The sequence below is a fragment of the Lissotriton vulgaris genome, chromosome 1_1, assembly GCF_964263255.1.
Source record: "Lissotriton vulgaris chromosome 1_1, aLisVul1.2, whole genome shotgun sequence".
NCBI lineage: Eukaryota > Metazoa > Chordata > Amphibia > Caudata > Salamandridae > Lissotriton > Lissotriton vulgaris.
Window position 1 is genome coordinate 670,350,629 of NC_141685.1, and position 17,801 is coordinate 670,368,429.

The window sequence follows — 17,801 nt, forward strand, 5'->3', positions numbered from 1 at the left end:
ACTTGAGAAGGAGAAAAAGTTCATCATGACAAAGGAGGCAGGGTGCCCTGCTTTCATTCAAAGAATGTTTCTTTTCCTGATATTTGTGGCCCTCTGTGCTGCGCACTTCCTGTTGCTTTGATTGCTAGATGTGAGTAAGAGGCGACCTGCACACTCATTTCCGCCTAATGACCGAATCGGAAGGATACATTACTAAGGTGATGGGAGTAGCGTATTCACGCTGCATTCCTTTCTTCTCGTCCAATAAGCACTCGAGCTTCCTCAAAGGAGTGACGTACATTCTCCAGCGTTTCCTGATGTTATGCCCTGTGCATCCTTGAAAGGAATCTGACCAAGCAGATTACAGCTGGAAAATATTTTCTGTCATACAGAGGGCACATTTCTAGGCATTCCTTTCCTTATCAGACTATCAGCGGTGTCATTTACCACTGCACAAAGTGACCAGGCACAGAAAGTTTGAAACCACACTCAACATCGGCATTATTTAGCGCAAATTTACATTTATGTATTGTGCGAGGGCTTCAAGCGGCTCTTGGCCTGCACTAAATTTGCATGTGGAAATTGAGACCCTGCAAGATTTTTAGGTCTGCTGTGTCCTGCCCTTCTGTGTTCTGGAAACCGCTGCCAGTGAGTTGGGGTATATTATTGCGTAGTCCAAATTATTCTATTCGAACACTCAATTTAACGTAGAAAGTACGTATTCATCATACGGGCCGAGTTCCATAGCACCGCCTTTCTAAACATTGAATATGTGATATAATCAGGGCCACTGGAATTATGCAGCAGGGGAGACCCAAATTATGCGGCATGGTTGGTGACAGTATGCAGGTAGAAAAGACAAATTAGGTAGCACATTTTGTCTTCGTTTTACCTCATTATTTAGTAATTTTTCGCATGTTAACACTATCTGGGGAAACGTTTCATAAAATTAGTACCTGGCTGACACTCAAATGCAGTTAATAATCAACAAAAAAGTGAGCCGTCAACCTCTGCTAAGGGCCTTCCACCTCGCAGCAATGTGTTTTGCAGCGTTTTTAGTATCTTTTTATCCTTTTGAGATAGAAACAACAAATCTGAAGTTTATGCAGTATATGCTGAATTATGTATCAAATGCAGCACGTTCGTAATTATGCAACAAAAAAAACGCTCCCACAAAATCGCATAAATCCATGGGCTCTAAATGAAATACAGTGCATTTGGTGTACGGAATAATGGGATATATTGTTTTACCCTAATGTAGTCCTTCACTAAAACGGTCAGTGCTATAGTGCTAATAGTACTACATTTATTGCTAGCAGTTCTATTGCTGCTAGTTGTGCTACGTTCCACAAGAACACTAACCCATATGGCAACTGGTACCCCGAGTACTCTCATTTGTTATGCTTCCACTGGTAATACAGCTATGGTAGGAGACCAAGAATTAATGTTGGTAACGTTCCTTCTTCCCTCTCTGGTACTGGCAGTGCCAGTTGATGCCTGGCATCTAGAATTAGTGCATCAACTACTAAAGCTTGGACAAATACTACCAATGTAACTACTACTATAACTATGTTTACTGTAGCTCCAGTTACTAAAACCAATTCTACTAGTTTTTCTGCTGCTTCAAGTAGTTCTGAATGTACCTAGTAACACTAGCCGTCGGAGTGTATGCCTAACATCAGTGCTACACTTTGGGTTCCAACAACTACCGATGTTAATACTACTGCTGCCACTACAATTTTTCACACTGTTTGGATATCGCCTCGCACATAGCGCTACACGCTAGAAGCCTGTTGTAATTTTTAAAAAAGCCCCGTTTTGTCGTTTCTGTTCTTTTTAATTTTATTCACTTATACCTCGGTTTTAATAATTAGTTTAGATTTGCCTAAATTTCATAGTCACCCCTACCTCTGTCCTTAGACCCGGACCGCATCTCCTGCACTTTAAAATTCTGCTGCATTCACCGCCATTTGGGCGGCCCGGTCCCTGCGCTCTGTTTACCTGGGGCGCCATCTTGGGTGGGTCTAAGAAGCACTCCTCAGCCATTCGCTGGAGCCGACACGTGGACTCGATAGAGCCCTACCTAATTAGCTGGATATGACGCGCAGCGTGTACGCGCATCGTGGACGCCACAGTCACGCCGGAGTCACGCCAGAGTCCAGCCCGTCTGCGCCCATCTGCGCCCGTCCGCGCTGAGACGCGCTGGGCGGCTGGACTCTGGACTTAGACGAAGCTTTTGCCTCCTCGTGTAGATACTCTCACCAGGAGATGCTACGCCTGAAACCCCGAAGTTTGTGGTGCTCGCACTCCTATGAACCTGACGAATTTCTTTTTCCCTTACGATGTGGCTGTTACCACACGCGTAGGCCTGTTAGTCCTGTTCCCCGTCACCTCTCCTCTGACCTCCCCGCCGTCAGTAGACCCAGGACAGTGGGAGTAGAAGGCATTTTGATCAATGCCCGCTCCCTTGTCAAAAACAAGATAATGTTTAGGGAGATGGTCCTAGACAGAAAGCTTGCCCTAGTGTTTATCACTGAAACTTGGGCTAAAGATTCATCTGGTCCTGATCTGATCGAAGCGGTCCCTGAAGGGTACTGCTTGGCCAGACTGGACAGACAGGGACGAGTGGGAGGGGGTATAGCGATCCTCTATAAAGACCACCTGCAATGCCACACAGTACCTATACCCGACTTTCCGGATAGCTTTCAAGCTTTCTATTTCACCATAAAGGAAGTGCAATGCCCTTTTTTCAATGGAATTCTGCTGTATCGACCTCCTGGCCCGAGGACCGACTTCACGCACAACTTCCTCCAGTCCTTGGAACCCTACTTTGGTCGAGAACATTTTTCCATTCTAGGTGATTTTAATTACCATTTAGAATGGCATGATTTATCTGATACTTCAGGTCTTACTGAGGCCTTGGCGTCCTGTGGACTCACGCAGTGAGTTAGCGGGGTTACCCATCGTGCGGGCCACACACTAGATGGTATTTTCTCTAACGACCATCGTCGGACCATCAAGGATCCGGTGTATCTGTCTTGGTCCGATCACCTTGCGGTCCCTTTCCTTTTGGAATGCCATAGGATGGATAGAAGTAAAATAGGGAAACACTCAGTGGAAACTGCCAGAAATTTTAGAAATATCAGCAATGACTCCTTCGCGCCATGGGCTGTCAGCCTTTCTACTACTGCTACGGACAGTGTTCAGACCGCGGTTGGTCATTTTGAACAGGTTATTACTGAGGCCCTGAATGAACTGGCCCCAGTACAGACCCGCCGCCGAGCCAGAAAAAGACCATCTGCCCCATGGTTTTCTGAATCTCTCAGACTCCTCAGGCAAGAAGTGAGGAGGATGGAGAGGCTCTGGCACTCAGGCTGGGACCTCAAGAACAAGGAAGCTCACAAACTCCTGGTCAGGAAATACAAGGCTGAGATTGTGCAGGCCAAACAAGATCACTTTGTGGCCATGACAACCTCGCTCTCCTCGCCGAAGGAGCTTTTCAGAATCGTTGACTCCTTAGTCAACCTACAAACACCTGACCCTGTTGTACCCTCGCAAGATCTATGTGATAAAATTGCTTCCTTCTTTCACACCAAAATACAGGATATCTACCTGGCTCTTGAGGAACAAAGAGCATATATCAGGGGGCCCCCTGCTCGGGTTGAGATGAACATGACCACCACAGATATCTCCCCATTGAGCACCCTGGACTCCTTTCCCCCGCTGGTTTTACAAGATCTGGAGATCTTGCTTAATAAGACCAAATCTGGCTCCCCCCTAGATATCTGCCCACTGAAAATCATTAAGCAGTGTAGGGAAACCTTCCTACCGCCTCTGCTAGAAATTATGAATCTAGCTATGAGAGACGGTGTCTTCCCCTCGGAGTGGAAGAGTGCAGTAGTGAAACCCCTGCTAAAGAAGGCCTCCCTTGATCCGGAGGTCCTAAAAAACTTCCATCCGATCTCACTGCTCCCAGCCCCTGCGAAGATGCTTGAGGCACATCTAAACAAGCATCTCGCTGCCTTTGTGGAAGACTCGGGCTGTCTGGACTTTTCCCAGCACGGATTCAGGAGGGAACACAGCACTGAGTCGGCCCTCACTATTGTGCTTGATAAGATCCGCACGAAAGTGGATGGGGGCCAGACCACCCTCCTGGTCCTGTTAGATCTAACTGCGGCCTTTAATACCCTCTCCCCCTCAGTACTCACATCTCGTCTGAGGGAAGTGGGGGTGAAGGACGCAGCTCCAGATCTACTGACCTCTTTCCTTGACGGAAGGGAACAAAGAGTCAAGCTGGGGGAGTTCCTATCTCCATCCCGACCGGTGCTTTGTGGGGTCCCGCAAGGGTCAGCTCTTAGTCCGACCCTATTTAACATCTACGTGACCCCACTAGCCAGACTAATTAGAACTTTCGGGATGGAGGTAGTTTCTTATGCAGATGACACTCAAATCCTCGTCTCTCTTTCCCATTCAGATGTACCAACTGCCTCCAACTTTAGATCTTGCATGGAGGCGGTTGGTCAGTGGATGATCCAGAACTCACTCAAACTGAATGGGGAGAAGACTGAGGTAATGGTGTTTGGAGGGAAAGAGAACATCTGGTCAGCCAGCTGGTGGCCTGACTCGCTAGGAGTGTGCCCTTCCCCCACGACATCTGCTAAGAATCTTGGGGTGATGATAGACCCTGCCCTGGATATGGGCAGACAGGTTAGTAGAACCATCTCCACCTGTTGGGGCTTAATCCACACCCTGCGAAGAATCAGGAAATATCTCTCTCAGCAATCCAGAAAGCAAATAGCTGTCGCACTTATCGGCTCACGACTGGACTACTGTAATGCGCTGTATGCGGGGCTAAACAGGAGCCTGCTGCAGCGCTTGCAGGTAGTCCAGAATGCTGCAGACAGATTTGTTCTGGATGTTCCCAGACGCTCCTCTGCCACGTTGGCCAGGAAAGCGCTGCATTGGCTACAGGTAGAGCACCGAGTACGGTTTAAAGTCCTATGCATGACCTATAGAGCCATTGCAAAGAACAGCGACACAGGAGTTGGTTCCATCATCTCCCATTACACTCCTGGAAGGGACTTGCGCTCCTCCAGGAAACTGCTCCTGACAGTCCCCCGCATACGAAGAGCCAAGTGGGGTGGCAGGGCTTTCTCCACCCTGGCCCCTAAATGGTGGAATGATCTCCCTCTGGATCTCAGGTCCCTACCCTCCCTACAGAAATTCCGAAGTGCCCTTAAAACTCGCCTCTTCCTGCAAGCCTATGTGTAAGGATGATGTTTCCATTTTTTTGATGTTATTGTTAGGCGCCTTGATACCTGCGGGTTATTGTTTTGCGCATTATAAATCTTTATCAAATCAAATCAAATCACTACTATTAGCCCTACTAGTCATAAATGCACCACTACCTTTTAAATATGACTTCCCTAGTCCTTTCATCATATTGCTACTGGATATTGCAAACTTGGTTGTGCTGTGTTTTAGAATACTCTAGATACTGAATAAGTGCAGTATTCAAGATTTGAACATTGTTATTTTAGGATATTGGATTATCAGTTATGGGGGGGGGGGTGAAATCCCCACTCAAATATTAAACACAGTCCTCGCATGGTGGACCCCAAAAAGTCACAACATTAACCTGTGTTTAGCCCTCTGGTAGCTTGGCACAAAAGCATCAGGCTTAATTTAGAGGCAATATGTAAATTATTTATGCAACACTCAAACAGTAATAAAGTAAAGACTGACCACAAGAAAAAAACAATTTAGTCAAATGTAATAACTAAAATGATACCAAAACAGCAGGCATCCATTTCGTACTACCAGAAATAAACGTTTTTAAAATGTAGGTAAAAATATTGCCTAAAAAGCCCACTCAGTTATTGGTTGCACTTCAAAGTGGTAAAGTCACAAGTTCAGGCTGACTGTGATGGAGAACAAGTTGGAAATAGGGACCATATTTGTTCCGATGAAGAGTTACCTTCTCAAGCAAACACGAGGGGCAGCCATTTGTGTTGGTGGGGGCCAATAGGAGGTCATTGTCGACTTGAGGAGCAGGTCAGGCATCGGACATGGTTGTTATTATAGCACAAAGAGCCTATTGTTGTTGGAGCTTCGTGTTGTCGCAGTTGACATAAAGAGAAGGTCTTGCTGAAGGTTGCGTTGGCGGTTGTTGCAGGCAGTCATTTCTAGGTGCGAACAGGTCACTTTGTGATCATGAGGAGCCCAAAACTTCTGTATCTTCACCTTGAGTTCAGGAGGATTTCACTCTGATGCCAGCCAAGGGTCCAGGACTTGGGGGCATCTCTTGGGGATCAGATCTCACTTCATGGGAGGTCAGCAGCACGGTTCAGGCAAATCCAGACCGGTCCAGTTGGTGCTGGTCAGCTGGGCAGTTGCCGAGTAGTGAGGCCTGTAGCTTGTTGATTCCCTGTAGCTCAAACAAGAGGTCAGCTGTCTGACCCTTGGATTCACATGTGGGGTTCTGGGTTCTAGGCAAGCAGGTCATATCTTCCTTCTTCAGACAGCAGGTTCTGATTAGTTCATTGCCTGGTCCTGGTTCCAAACTCTCTGGGTGACACACGCAAGGGCATGCTTGGTGTCAGGTTCCTTGTGTGTGCGGCTGGGATGGCCCTTTGAAGTGCAGTCAGCAGAGTAGAGTTCCTCCCCGGCTATCCTGACAGGAAAACCCAGTCCCCTCACACATATGCCTCCTTTGTCAACATGTCTGAAAATAATACACAGCCCACCATAGAAGACCCATTTGCAGTCATGTGACCCTAGACACTGGTAGAAAAGCACGGTTGGTTTAGGTGGAAAAATGCCAACTTTTTTCATGGTTGGTTTAGGTGGAAAAATGCCATCTTTTTTAACGTGACATTTTCTGAATAGTAACTCTAAATGTAACTTTGCTATTAAAGAAGGTTTTAAATGACTATTAATTTGAATGGAAACAGCATTTCACTATCTGATCCCAAACTGAAGTTATCCCTTATTAAGCGTCATAAGGTAACCCAGTGTTAGTCTGCAAAGGAGATGACAATACAGCAGCTAAAACAACTTTAGAAATTTGTCCCTGTCTGGACATGTAAAACACATGTCTACTTTTTACATACCCTGCACCCTGAAGTGTGGTACTTTAGGGTCTATTAGGGGTTACTTATACATATTAAAAAGGAAAGCTTATGCCTTAAAATTGCATTACAGGATGCAGTGGCAGATCTGAGACATATTTTGCAAGCTACTTTAGTGGGTACCACAAGGAGTGCTGCTGCCCTCTAGTAGCATTTAATGTACAGGCCCTGGATACACGTAGTACCATTTACCATGGACTTATAAGTAAAATAAATGCTCCAATTAGTTGCCGGTCAGTTGTACCATGATTAGGGAAAGAGCACAAGCGCTCTACCACGAGTTAGCAGAGAAAAAGTGCAAGGAACCCTAAAGCCAACAATACCATGTTCATAAAAAAAGCAAGAAGCTTGGGTATAAGAATGAAGCTGACACCGAAAGTTAATATACCTCGTGTTCTAACTGACCCATGCAGAGGCAGCACATCTGTATGGTGTTAGAGAAACCTCTGTGATCCAATGCTGGTGTCTCCAACAGCCAGCTTCCAAGCAAGATGAGTGAACATCACCTGTGGTCCAAGAAATACTGCTGGATGTGCTGAGGATATTCACCTTGATTGAAAGAGAAGAAATTAAAGTGGTTTTGCAGAAGGGGACTGCGTAGCACAGAGCCTAGCTGTGTGGGAGAACAGGATCTGACCAGAGTAAGATTTAAACAACGTCAATGAGCAACACCTGCACTGTGAAGTCCAGGAAGAGACTAGGGCGTCATAGATCTCGGACTGCCAGTAACCTGGCCTCAAGATTGTCTAGCCCCTCCTTTCTGTCCTATGAGAACTCAGCAGGGGTGCCAGTGCATACTGAAGCACCACATACCCAGAGAGGTTGAGCCCTGCTACTGTGGGACCTGCCTATAATATCATGGGTTACTTATAGTGTCTCTAAAAGCAACACACTGAAAAGAGTGAAACTACAGTCAATGGTTCCTGCTCTGTTGCCAACACTGTGCATGGTGCTGTAACTCTCTGCCCCTATGGCCGTTCTCCCTTTCAACAATTCCAGGGCCCAGGGATCCTATAGAGTGATTCTAGGGAAAACAGTAGTTTGCCATCAAGCTCCCACCTCACCTGCTTGAAGAGGTGCTCCCTTTCTCAAATGACCTTCATCCCATTTGGGGGCAGGGGCTTCTCTGGGCTTGTAGTCTGAGACCACAGAGGTGTCCTGAAAGAAGGTGAATTGGGCAGGCGAAGAAGCTGCAACCGGGCTACTACAGTTGTGGCATGACTCCCTTGAACAGAGTCCTGGGCATAGCAATCAAGGTGAATCATATAGTGGCTTGATACTTTTGGTTTGCACATACTGAACTAGAGTTTAGTCTCTCCAACAGCACTAAAAGCTCAGTTGTCAGGAAACAACCCAAGGGCACAGCCATAGGCACACATCGAATCACTCTAAACACTGAGGCATTATCTCTCTTTTGCCCATAGTTCTAGCATGGCCTGATATCATAGCAGGTTTCTTTATGATAAGATTTACTTGGTGCTCAGTTTTTGGATTGCATAGCAGGTCATCCCCAGGATATCAGAAGTAAACAGACCCACATCCCACAAATGTGGTCAGCAACCCCTATGTGCCCGTGCCTCTTGAACTGATTCCAACATACTTCATGAACCAAGTCACTCTGTCCAGAGAAAGAATACTTCTAATGATGCTCATAAAGAAAAAGGGACAAACTGGCAGATATTTAGGCTGCTTAAACTTCTCTTTGGTTCCCTCCCTTTGTTTTTTCCCCTTGTCTAAAAATACATTTGTAGTTTCAGGCACTGACATATATAATCGCCGATTAGTGTTTGTTTTGTACCTAGTCTGCTCATGTGTTGTGGTATTTTGTGTTCCGCATTATGCAGATGTGAATCACAGTCCAAATCTGTTATTTTTGGTTGGTCTTGATCATGCACAATTACCTAAAAAAGGGTCCAACCACCTCAGGTTATAATGTAGCATCGAGACTCAGACTTTTGAAAAGTTACAAGCACATGCAATTTGCGGACATTACTCTTATGGAAGTCCTGATTGGCTGCTGATTCTGGTTCCTTGTGGCAGGCTACACGTCACTGGACCACTTTTTATGGTCTAGAGAGTCGTGGTATAAAGACCATTTTTTCCCTTTATTCCTGCAATAAATGTTTGTTTATAATAGTTCTCCTGCTGAAAAGATATGGCCATTTTTAATCCAAATTTCACTCCACAGGCAAGCTGGAAAAAGGCTGATTTTGTCAGTTTGTTTTTCGAGTAATCTTTTCTCTCGAGTCTACTTATTGGGAAATGCGAGAGGCACAGGGAAGGTGCAGGGGGAGAGAGTAAGGACAGCCATGAGAAAAAAAGCATTGGCAAAACCAATTGATCTTGCCTATGAACAAATCAATCATTCAGGGGTTTGTAAATCGCACTGCTGACCCGTTAGGGTCTCAAGGCGCTGGTGGGGGGTGTGTGCAGCTCTGTTGGGGTAATTCGAAGAGCCAGGTCTTGAGGCCTTTCCTAAATTGGTGCAGTTCGGGCTTCGCCGGAGATGAAGGGGGAGCCCGTTCCATGTCTTGGCTGCAAGGTAGGAGAAGGACCTTCCACCCGCTCTGTTCCTGTAGAAGCGTGGGACAGTGGCTAGGGCGAGGTCCGCATAGCACAGGTTTCTCTTGGGGGCATGAAAGGAGAGGGGGGTGTTGAGATATTGTGGTCCAATGTTGTGGAGGGTCTTGTAGGTGTGTGAGCAGCTTGAAAGTTATTCTTCTTTTGACTGGGAGCAAGTGTAGGTTGCTGAGGTGTTGGGTGATGTGGTTGTGCCTTGGGACATCGAGGATTAGTCTGGCTGCAGCTTTCTAGACGGTCTGGAGTTTACGGAGGAGTTTTTTGTTGATTCTGGCATAGAGGGCATTGCCGTAGTCCAGTCTGCTGGTGATGAGGGCGTGAGTGAGCATTTTTCTGGAGTTGGAGGGTATCCATTTGAATGTTTTATGTAGTATGTGGAGGGTGTTGAAGCATGCAGAGGAGACTGTGTTGATCTGGCGATTCATAGTGAGCAATGAGTCCAGTATGATGCAGAGGTTATGTGCATGGTCTGTTGGGGTGGGTGGATTTCCGAGGGCAGGGGGTCACCAGGTGTCGTCCCATGCAGAGGGGTTGGAGCTGAGAATGAGGACTTCTGTTTTCTCTGAGTTGAGTTTCAGGCTGCTGTTCTTCATCCAGGTTGTGACATCTTTCATCCCTTCTTGGAAGTTGTGCCTGGTGATGTCGGGTTCCTTGGTGAGGGAGAAGATTAGTTTGGTATCATCGGCATAGGAGACGATGTTGAGCCCATGGTTTCTGGCGATGGAGGCAAGTAGACGTTAAAGAGGGTGGGGGTGAGGAAGGATCCTTGGGGTACTCCGCATCTGGACGCTATCGGTTCTGAGAGGAAGGGCAGGAGTCTAATTCTCTATGTTCTGCCTGTGAGGAGTAAGTGTATCCAGTCTAGGTGTGACATCTGTTGCCATTGTGTGATGTGGAGTGGGCTTTGTGTTGTGTGGAGTGGCTTGGTGTGGTGTGGAGTGGGCTTTGTGTGGAGTGGGCTTTGTGTGGTGTGGAGTTGGCTTTGTGTGGAGTGGTTTTGTGTGGTGTGGAGTGGTTTTGTGTGGTGTGGAGTGGCACTGTGTGATATGGAGTGGTATTGTGTGGCACGCAGTGGAGTGCTGTAAAGTGCCATTGTGTGGTGTGGAGTGTAATTGTGTGACATTGTGTGGCTTGGAGTTGCATTGTGCGGTGTGAAGTGGCATTGTGTGGTGTGGAGTGGCTTTGTGTGGTGAGGAGCAGCATTGTGTGGCATGGGGTTTGAGAGACATGTGGCATGAAGTGGCTTTTTGGGGAGTGGAATGGCAGTGTGTGGCATGAGGTGGAATTGTGGGAAGTGGAGTGGCATTGTGGGGAGTGGAGAGGCACTGTGTAGAGTGTAGTGGCACTGTGTAGAGTGAAGTGGCATTGTGTGATACGGTGTGGAGTGACAGTATGTGGAGTGGCATTGTATGGCGTGAAGTAGCATTGTATGGTGTGGAGTGGCATGTGGCGTTATATGGAGTGAAGCGGCATTGTGTGGAGTGGAGTGGTGTGTGGCATTGTGTGGATTGGAGTGGCATGGAGTAGCATTGTGAGGCATGGAGTGGTGGTGTGTGACATGGTGTGGCATGGAGTGGCATTGTGTGGCTTGGAGTGATATTGTGTGGAGTGTCATTGTGTGGAGTGGACTGGACTGGCATTGTGTGGAGTGGAGAGGCACTGAATAGGTGTAGTGGAGTGGCATTGTGTCGTATGAAGTGGAGTGACATTGTGTGGTGTGCTGCGGAGTGACATTATGTCAAGTAGAGTTGAGTGGCATTGTGGGGTGTGGCATTGTGGGGTGTGGAATGGCTTTGTGTAGCGTAGAATGGTGTGGCATTGTGTTTAGTGGCATGGTGTGGTATGGAGTGGCATTGAGTTGAGTGGAATTGTGGGGAGTGGCGTGGCTTTGTGAGGAGTAGAATGAAATTGTGTGGTGTGGAGTGGAATTGTGTTGTGTGTAGTGGCATTGTGTGACATGGAGTGACATTGTGGAGAGTGGAGTGGGACTGTTGGGAGTAGAATGGCGTTTTGTGGAGTGGCATTGAGAGGCATGTAGTGGCATTTGTGTTATGTGGTGTGGCATTGTGTGGCATGCCCTTAAGTGGAGTGGCATTGTGTGGCATGGAGTGAAGTGGGATTGTGTGGTGGTGAGTGGCATTGTGTGGAGTGGAGTGAAGTGTCATTTTGTGGAGTGACATTGTATGTGTATCACTCACAAGCATTTCATAGCCCATGCTATTTTACTTACTTTACAAAGATTATGTTTCCAAACTGCATTGGTTTCCATAAATCTTGCAGTTAGTGCGAATATCTAGATAGTGTAATCGGCCTTTATTACTAATTTCCATAATGCTCTAGTTAGCGCACATCATATTACCAATGCCCTAATGTTCTTGTTTGGCTGTGTGTGGGACTGGAAATGAGTAAATTTGGGTGAATAAATGAGGCAGTGTTCAGAAGTTAATATTTAGGGGGTAGGCCACGGTGCGTCGACCTAGTTTTTCATTGTAGTTTTCAAGGAACTTCACATTATTTGTATATTTTGTATAGTATTATGTTCTAACTTAACTACGCTTTTGCAGTTGTGTGGATATGCCATATCATAGCAGCTAAATTTGCAAATCTTCGGTCTCCAAATAATTATAAATGACACAGCCACTTTTCACACAAGTTTTACGTTATCTTTCTCACGGTGGTTTCGAAACATCTCAGTCTTGTGCCAACCAAAACAGCTTTTCAAAGTGTTCCTCATTTAGATTTGTGTCGACTGGCGTTACAAATAATAAAATGTTGCATTTGCTAAGAAAGGATACTGCTTGATTCTCCCTTCTGTAAGCAGAACCTATGATCGTACACCACACAATGTATGAACACTTGCAAACACACACGTGATTTTATGTATATGGAATACCAGGTGAGAAACTGACTTTCGACTTCCCTACAGCTTGAAAGCTGCTTGCTTCATGCCTGGATACACACATCCATTGTATATGTCTGAGTTCTGCCATAGTATTCTACATGTATCCACATTTTCTAAGAAGCAACTTTTCTCTGTCTTACTCTCTACTTTCTATGCAGGCATGTGTGGTCTCGGCGTATTGAACCTCAACGTTGTAAAATAAGCATGTTTTCACTAATATTGCAGCTGCTATTTTATCATCGGCGTAGGGTCAGGCTGCAGCAGAGCGCCACCTGGTGGCGCACAACCGTTGATGCCACTGATCAAACCTGATCAGTTGCGCTTATCAGCTAATTAACTTCTCCCTTGTTGTGGCCCAGAGAAAGGAAGCTATGCCCCTATGATGGAAATTAGACAAAGGTAGTGTGTGTTATGGAGCAGCACTTCCCACTCGTCGTTCCCTCACATATAGTATGTTACATTTAAAACAAATCAAGTGGAGGCAAATTTGCAGGAGTTGAGGTTCCAAAACTAAATTTAGAAGCACATTCACCAAGTAATATTCCTGAAGTCACCAGGTTGTCATTGGAATGTGATTTTATGGGCATGGTCATAAAACAAAACGTCTTCAAATAAAAATGAATGTTGTGTCAGGTTTTCGTTTTATCAATTTTGCAGAAAACTCGTGATTATATGAGAAAAATGTCATTATAGAAAACGACATGTAGTTTGTGATATGTATTGAAATTATCTCAATGTTTTTATTGAATACCAGAAACTACTCAGAAAATGTAATGTTACACATTACAGTGCATCACAGTAAACATCCTAATCACCCTCAGAACATTGTAGTGCAAAACGTTCCGGTGCATAAGATGCACACATACATACATAGACACACATTCAAGAACACGGGGAAGCATCTGTTTGAAAGAAATGGTTCGAAGCTGTCTCCCATTGACTATTTAAAATGAAATAGTTCATGACAACTGAAAACCTAAAAGAAAATCCGTTTTCACTTTTGCTTGTGCATATTTTAAAGGCAGTGGTGATTAGATTTTTTGCACTGACTGCCACACTTGACCATGCCGTTCACTATGTCAACAATAGAGGTGCATATCCAAGATAACCATGGGGGTGTACGCTTGTGCAAAAATATGGGCCTGATTTAGGATTTGGCAGATGGGATACACCCATCACAAATATAACTGAACTCTCATCCTCCGTATTACAAGTGTACTTGTAATACAGCGGACAGGTCATCCGTCATGTTTGTGCACGGACTATTCCATCTGCTAAACTCTAAATAATGCCCTTGCCCTCCAAAAGTAGATGAAAACTATTACATTGAGATTTTTTTGCTTCTGTAACTTTTTCACATTTCTTAATTTCATTTTCAGCCATTACCGAGAAGACAATCTGTGTTGGTCTTGCTAGGGTGGGCGCCGCAGACCAGAAAATTGCTGCTGGCACCTTGCAGCAAATGGGCACGGCGGAGCTCGGGGGCCCTCTCCATTCCTTGATAATAACCGGCTGCATGCATCCTCTTGAGATCGACATGCTGAAGCTCTTTGCCATCGAAGAATCTTGCTTGGACAACTTGACCATGTCAGATAGCTCAACGTATTCCTCATAACGCATAAAGCAACCAGGAGTGCGATGGCCACTGTTTACCTTTTTTTACCTCATTTTGTAAATATTCATTCTATGCAGAAAATTAGGGATGCAGAATAAAAGTGTTTTGGAAAGTAAATTAAACCATCAAATAAATGAGTTATTTTTTTCTTCTTCCATGATACAATGTCCTGTGAATTGTTGCACTACATACAATATGAATGTGTTAAACTCCTTCAAAGACAACTGGTAAATCTATTTGCGGTACATAACCATATACCACATGCGTGAAAGGCTTTAGCTACATTCAACAGAACACAGAACAAGCATTGGCCAAGACAATAGATCTTGCATTGGATGCACGCCTTTTGGCTTTGCAATGCTTGCTTTGTTTTTGTAAAGTTTATTGTTGGGGGAGCTGCCAAGGCCTCCCCAATATAAATTAAAAAAAAATTGGCTCAAAGCAAAAAATATTTTTTGTGCATATAAAACACAATTTGTCATAGTAGTCCCTGGAACTGTGTTGTGCGTGGATGTGCTCTTTGTCAAAGAGGAGAATATCACCACTCACATTGATAAATGGCTGAAGTGGGCTGACCCAGTTCCCCACGCTGTAGTGGGTGAAAGACAAATGTGAATGTTGAAACAATACGCGCATGCTTGAAGAGGGCTGGCTGAAACCCCTATAAATAAAATTACTATATATATACTTTTGGTAAAATCATAAGTTCTTGGCTATAGCCAGCCGTAAATTATATTTATTCCTGCATCTCAAAAATGTATTACCTATTTCCCGAGCCATACCATGGTTTGAATCAGGGTGAAATGTACATGGATGGCCGTTAGACGGAGGTATCTTTTGTAGCAAACAGAAATATTGCACCACACAAACATGCTTTTATGATAATTTTATCGAATAAAGTACATACAACAACAAAACCACACAAACATTTGATAAAAACACAGATGCTGTAAACAAACAGAAATGCAAATAAAAATAGCGGAGTCAGAAAATATAAGTATTTGCAGAAAGCAAAGTGAGCAAAGAACGTAGAACGACAAGTGTGGCCTGTGATCGGAGTCCGTGGGTCCAAGAGTCATCAGAATGACTCCAGATTTACCAGCAATCCAAAGGCGAACTTGAAGTTCGCCCATTTCAAAACTTGTTGCAGCAGATATGGGTTCGACTCAGGGGGTGGTTTACGTTTGCTGGACCGGCCACCAGAGAGCTAGGGTGGCAGAGGCTCCACCTCTACCCTTTCCATGACAGCCTGTTAATTAAAGTTAGAGTCCCCACCTCCCTGGTGGAAAAAATTTACCGAAAGTGCTTTTGCATTCTTAAATTTTAATGCCTGGTCATGGCAGTCAGGTCTGTATTGATTTTTCTGCCAGGACATGGTGGTCATTGCTGAGGTTTTCCTGCCTGGGACCGCACTGCGAGTCCAGGCAGGAAGAGTCATAATGGGAAGACCAGCCTTCCATAGGTTGGCCATCAGGCATTTACAGACCAGTGGTGGTATAGTGGATGTGCCTCCTTTAGGTTGATTCTATCGGCAGAACCAGCTGAGTCTCTCCGTTCAGAAAGAAAGCGGTAATCTCTAAATGTGCAGGACATCCATGGCTTAATGGCAGGTAACCTGCATTCTGCACCCCCCAAATGACCTCTTAGTCCTTTTACTTTAACATGGCTGCTCAAAATATGATTGCTTGGATGAGTTGTAAGATTTTCGAGATTCTGGTTCTTTACAAAGTTGCCCTCTCCTTTCCCAGCGTTTACACCTCGGTCCCTGTTTTTTGCTGATTTTTAAAGCGCTTGCTCATCGACCTGCCCTCTCTCCCTTCTAGGTGAGCTGGTTCATGTGAGAAGCTCTTGGTATTTGTTATACTGCATGAAGGAGACTTCAAAAAGAGCAAAATCAACACGTCTAGGCAGATGCCCTTATTCCGCTGTCTTTCAGCTAGCTTTGCGCTGTGTAAATACCACTGCATGCATACATACATACATGCATATGTACAAAGCCATGGTGTGTTGAGGGAGATACACAGTTGGGGAACTTCAACTAGTCAGCATTGAAGGTTATGTGCAAAAACCTATCACGCAGGGAACGTCTGCCAAAATACCTATTCTCGAAACTTTGGGTGAAGTATACCAGGATCGAAACATATTGCCAGTGAGCAGTCTCAATGTGCACAAGGCATTCAATGGGGTGTCTTGGTAGTATTTTGAGCTCTGTTACTGCAGTTGGATAATCCAAGCCCTGTATAGAAATGTTAACATACAGTAGAAGTCAAAGGGCATCCATTACCAGAATACTTGTGGCACACACCAGAGCTCCCTCTGTCTGACCTTCTTGGTGCTATTATGTATAGCCACTCAACAAGTCTCTATCAATGTGAAAACATTTTAGGACTTGTAGGGCATAAGTTAAAGCTTATAAGAGTGTGCCCACCTAGTGATTTGCTCCGGTAGCAATCTGATTGCTTTAGAAATAGACAAGATCATGGATTTAGAATTCAGCAGAATTCACATGAAATGTAAATTCTCTCTGGGAAATATGAAACTTGCTTGTTTTGCAATTTTTCTCCCAGCCTATTAGCATCAAAATACACAATGCTTTTTAAAAAAAATTTTTTTTTTACAAAAACATATTTACTACTGAAATTAATGTAATTGTAATTGTAAAGGTTCTTCTATAGCGCTTAGCTACTCGAGAGCATCCCAGCGCTTGATATTAAACAGAGGAAGATAGATATCAGGCGCCCGAAGAACAGAGGCCTAACTTATCTAAATCTTGGGGAACAGTACAGTTTTTAGCTTTTTGCGAAATGCGAGCAGGTTAGGCTCTTGGCGGAGTGGTGGAGGGAGAGCATTCCATAACTTGGCCGCGTTTCGCGAAAAGAGGTGGCCCCCAGTTCGGGCCCTGTTGGTCCTGGGAATTGTTAAAAGGTTTTGCTGGTTTGAGCGAAAATTCCTGGGTGGTTTATATGGCCTGATCATGTCATTTAGAATGGGGGGGTGCCCATCCCATTAAGAGTTTTATGGACCAGACAGAGGGTTTTGAAGTGAACCCTCTCCCTTATTGGAAGCCAATGCAAGGTCCTCAACGAGGGTGCAGCTGATGTGCGGCGGCTGGTACCAGTAAGTAACCTTGCTGCGGAATTCTGGGCAATCTGGAGTTGCCGAGTAACCGAAGCAGGGGCTCCTAGATAGAGCGCATTTCCATAGTCCAGCCTAGATAGAATAAGGGACTGGACTATGGTTTTCTTGGCTGCTTCGGGTAGCTGAGGAAGGATTTTACGAATTGTCTTCAGCAGGCCAAAGCAGGTGGCCACGGTCTTTCTTGCCTGGGTTTTAAAAGACAACTCCATATCCAGCCAGAAACCGAGGCTTTTTATCTCAGATTTTGGGGTAGGCCCAAGCCCCATGCAAGAGGGCCACAGTGTGGAATTGTTAAATGTGGCTTTTTTTCCTAGTAGCATCAGCTCAGTTTTCCCCCCATTCAGCTTCAGATGGGACGCATCCATCCATTTCGCAACCGCCTCCAGGCAGCTGCAGAGGTTGGTCGGAAGGGGTTCCACCTGATTTAGGGAGACAACTAGCTGAGTGTCATCAGCAT

The 17,801-nt window shown here is 45.2% G+C and overlaps 1 protein-coding gene across 1 annotated transcript in view; it reads left to right on the top strand.

The window, feature by feature from the left end:
- Positions 1 to 14,323, top strand: part of DPH5 (diphthamide biosynthesis 5) — a 428,050-nt gene extending 413,727 nt beyond the window's left edge. The window contains exon 7 of the mRNA XM_086936341.1: positions 13,971 to 14,323. Coding sequence (XP_086792467.1) covers positions 13,971 to 14,206 — 236 coding nt within the window. The 3' untranslated portion in view covers positions 14,207 to 14,323. The remainder of the gene's footprint in view (positions 1 to 13,970) is intronic.
- Positions 14,324 to 17,801: the final 3,478 nt, after the last annotated feature.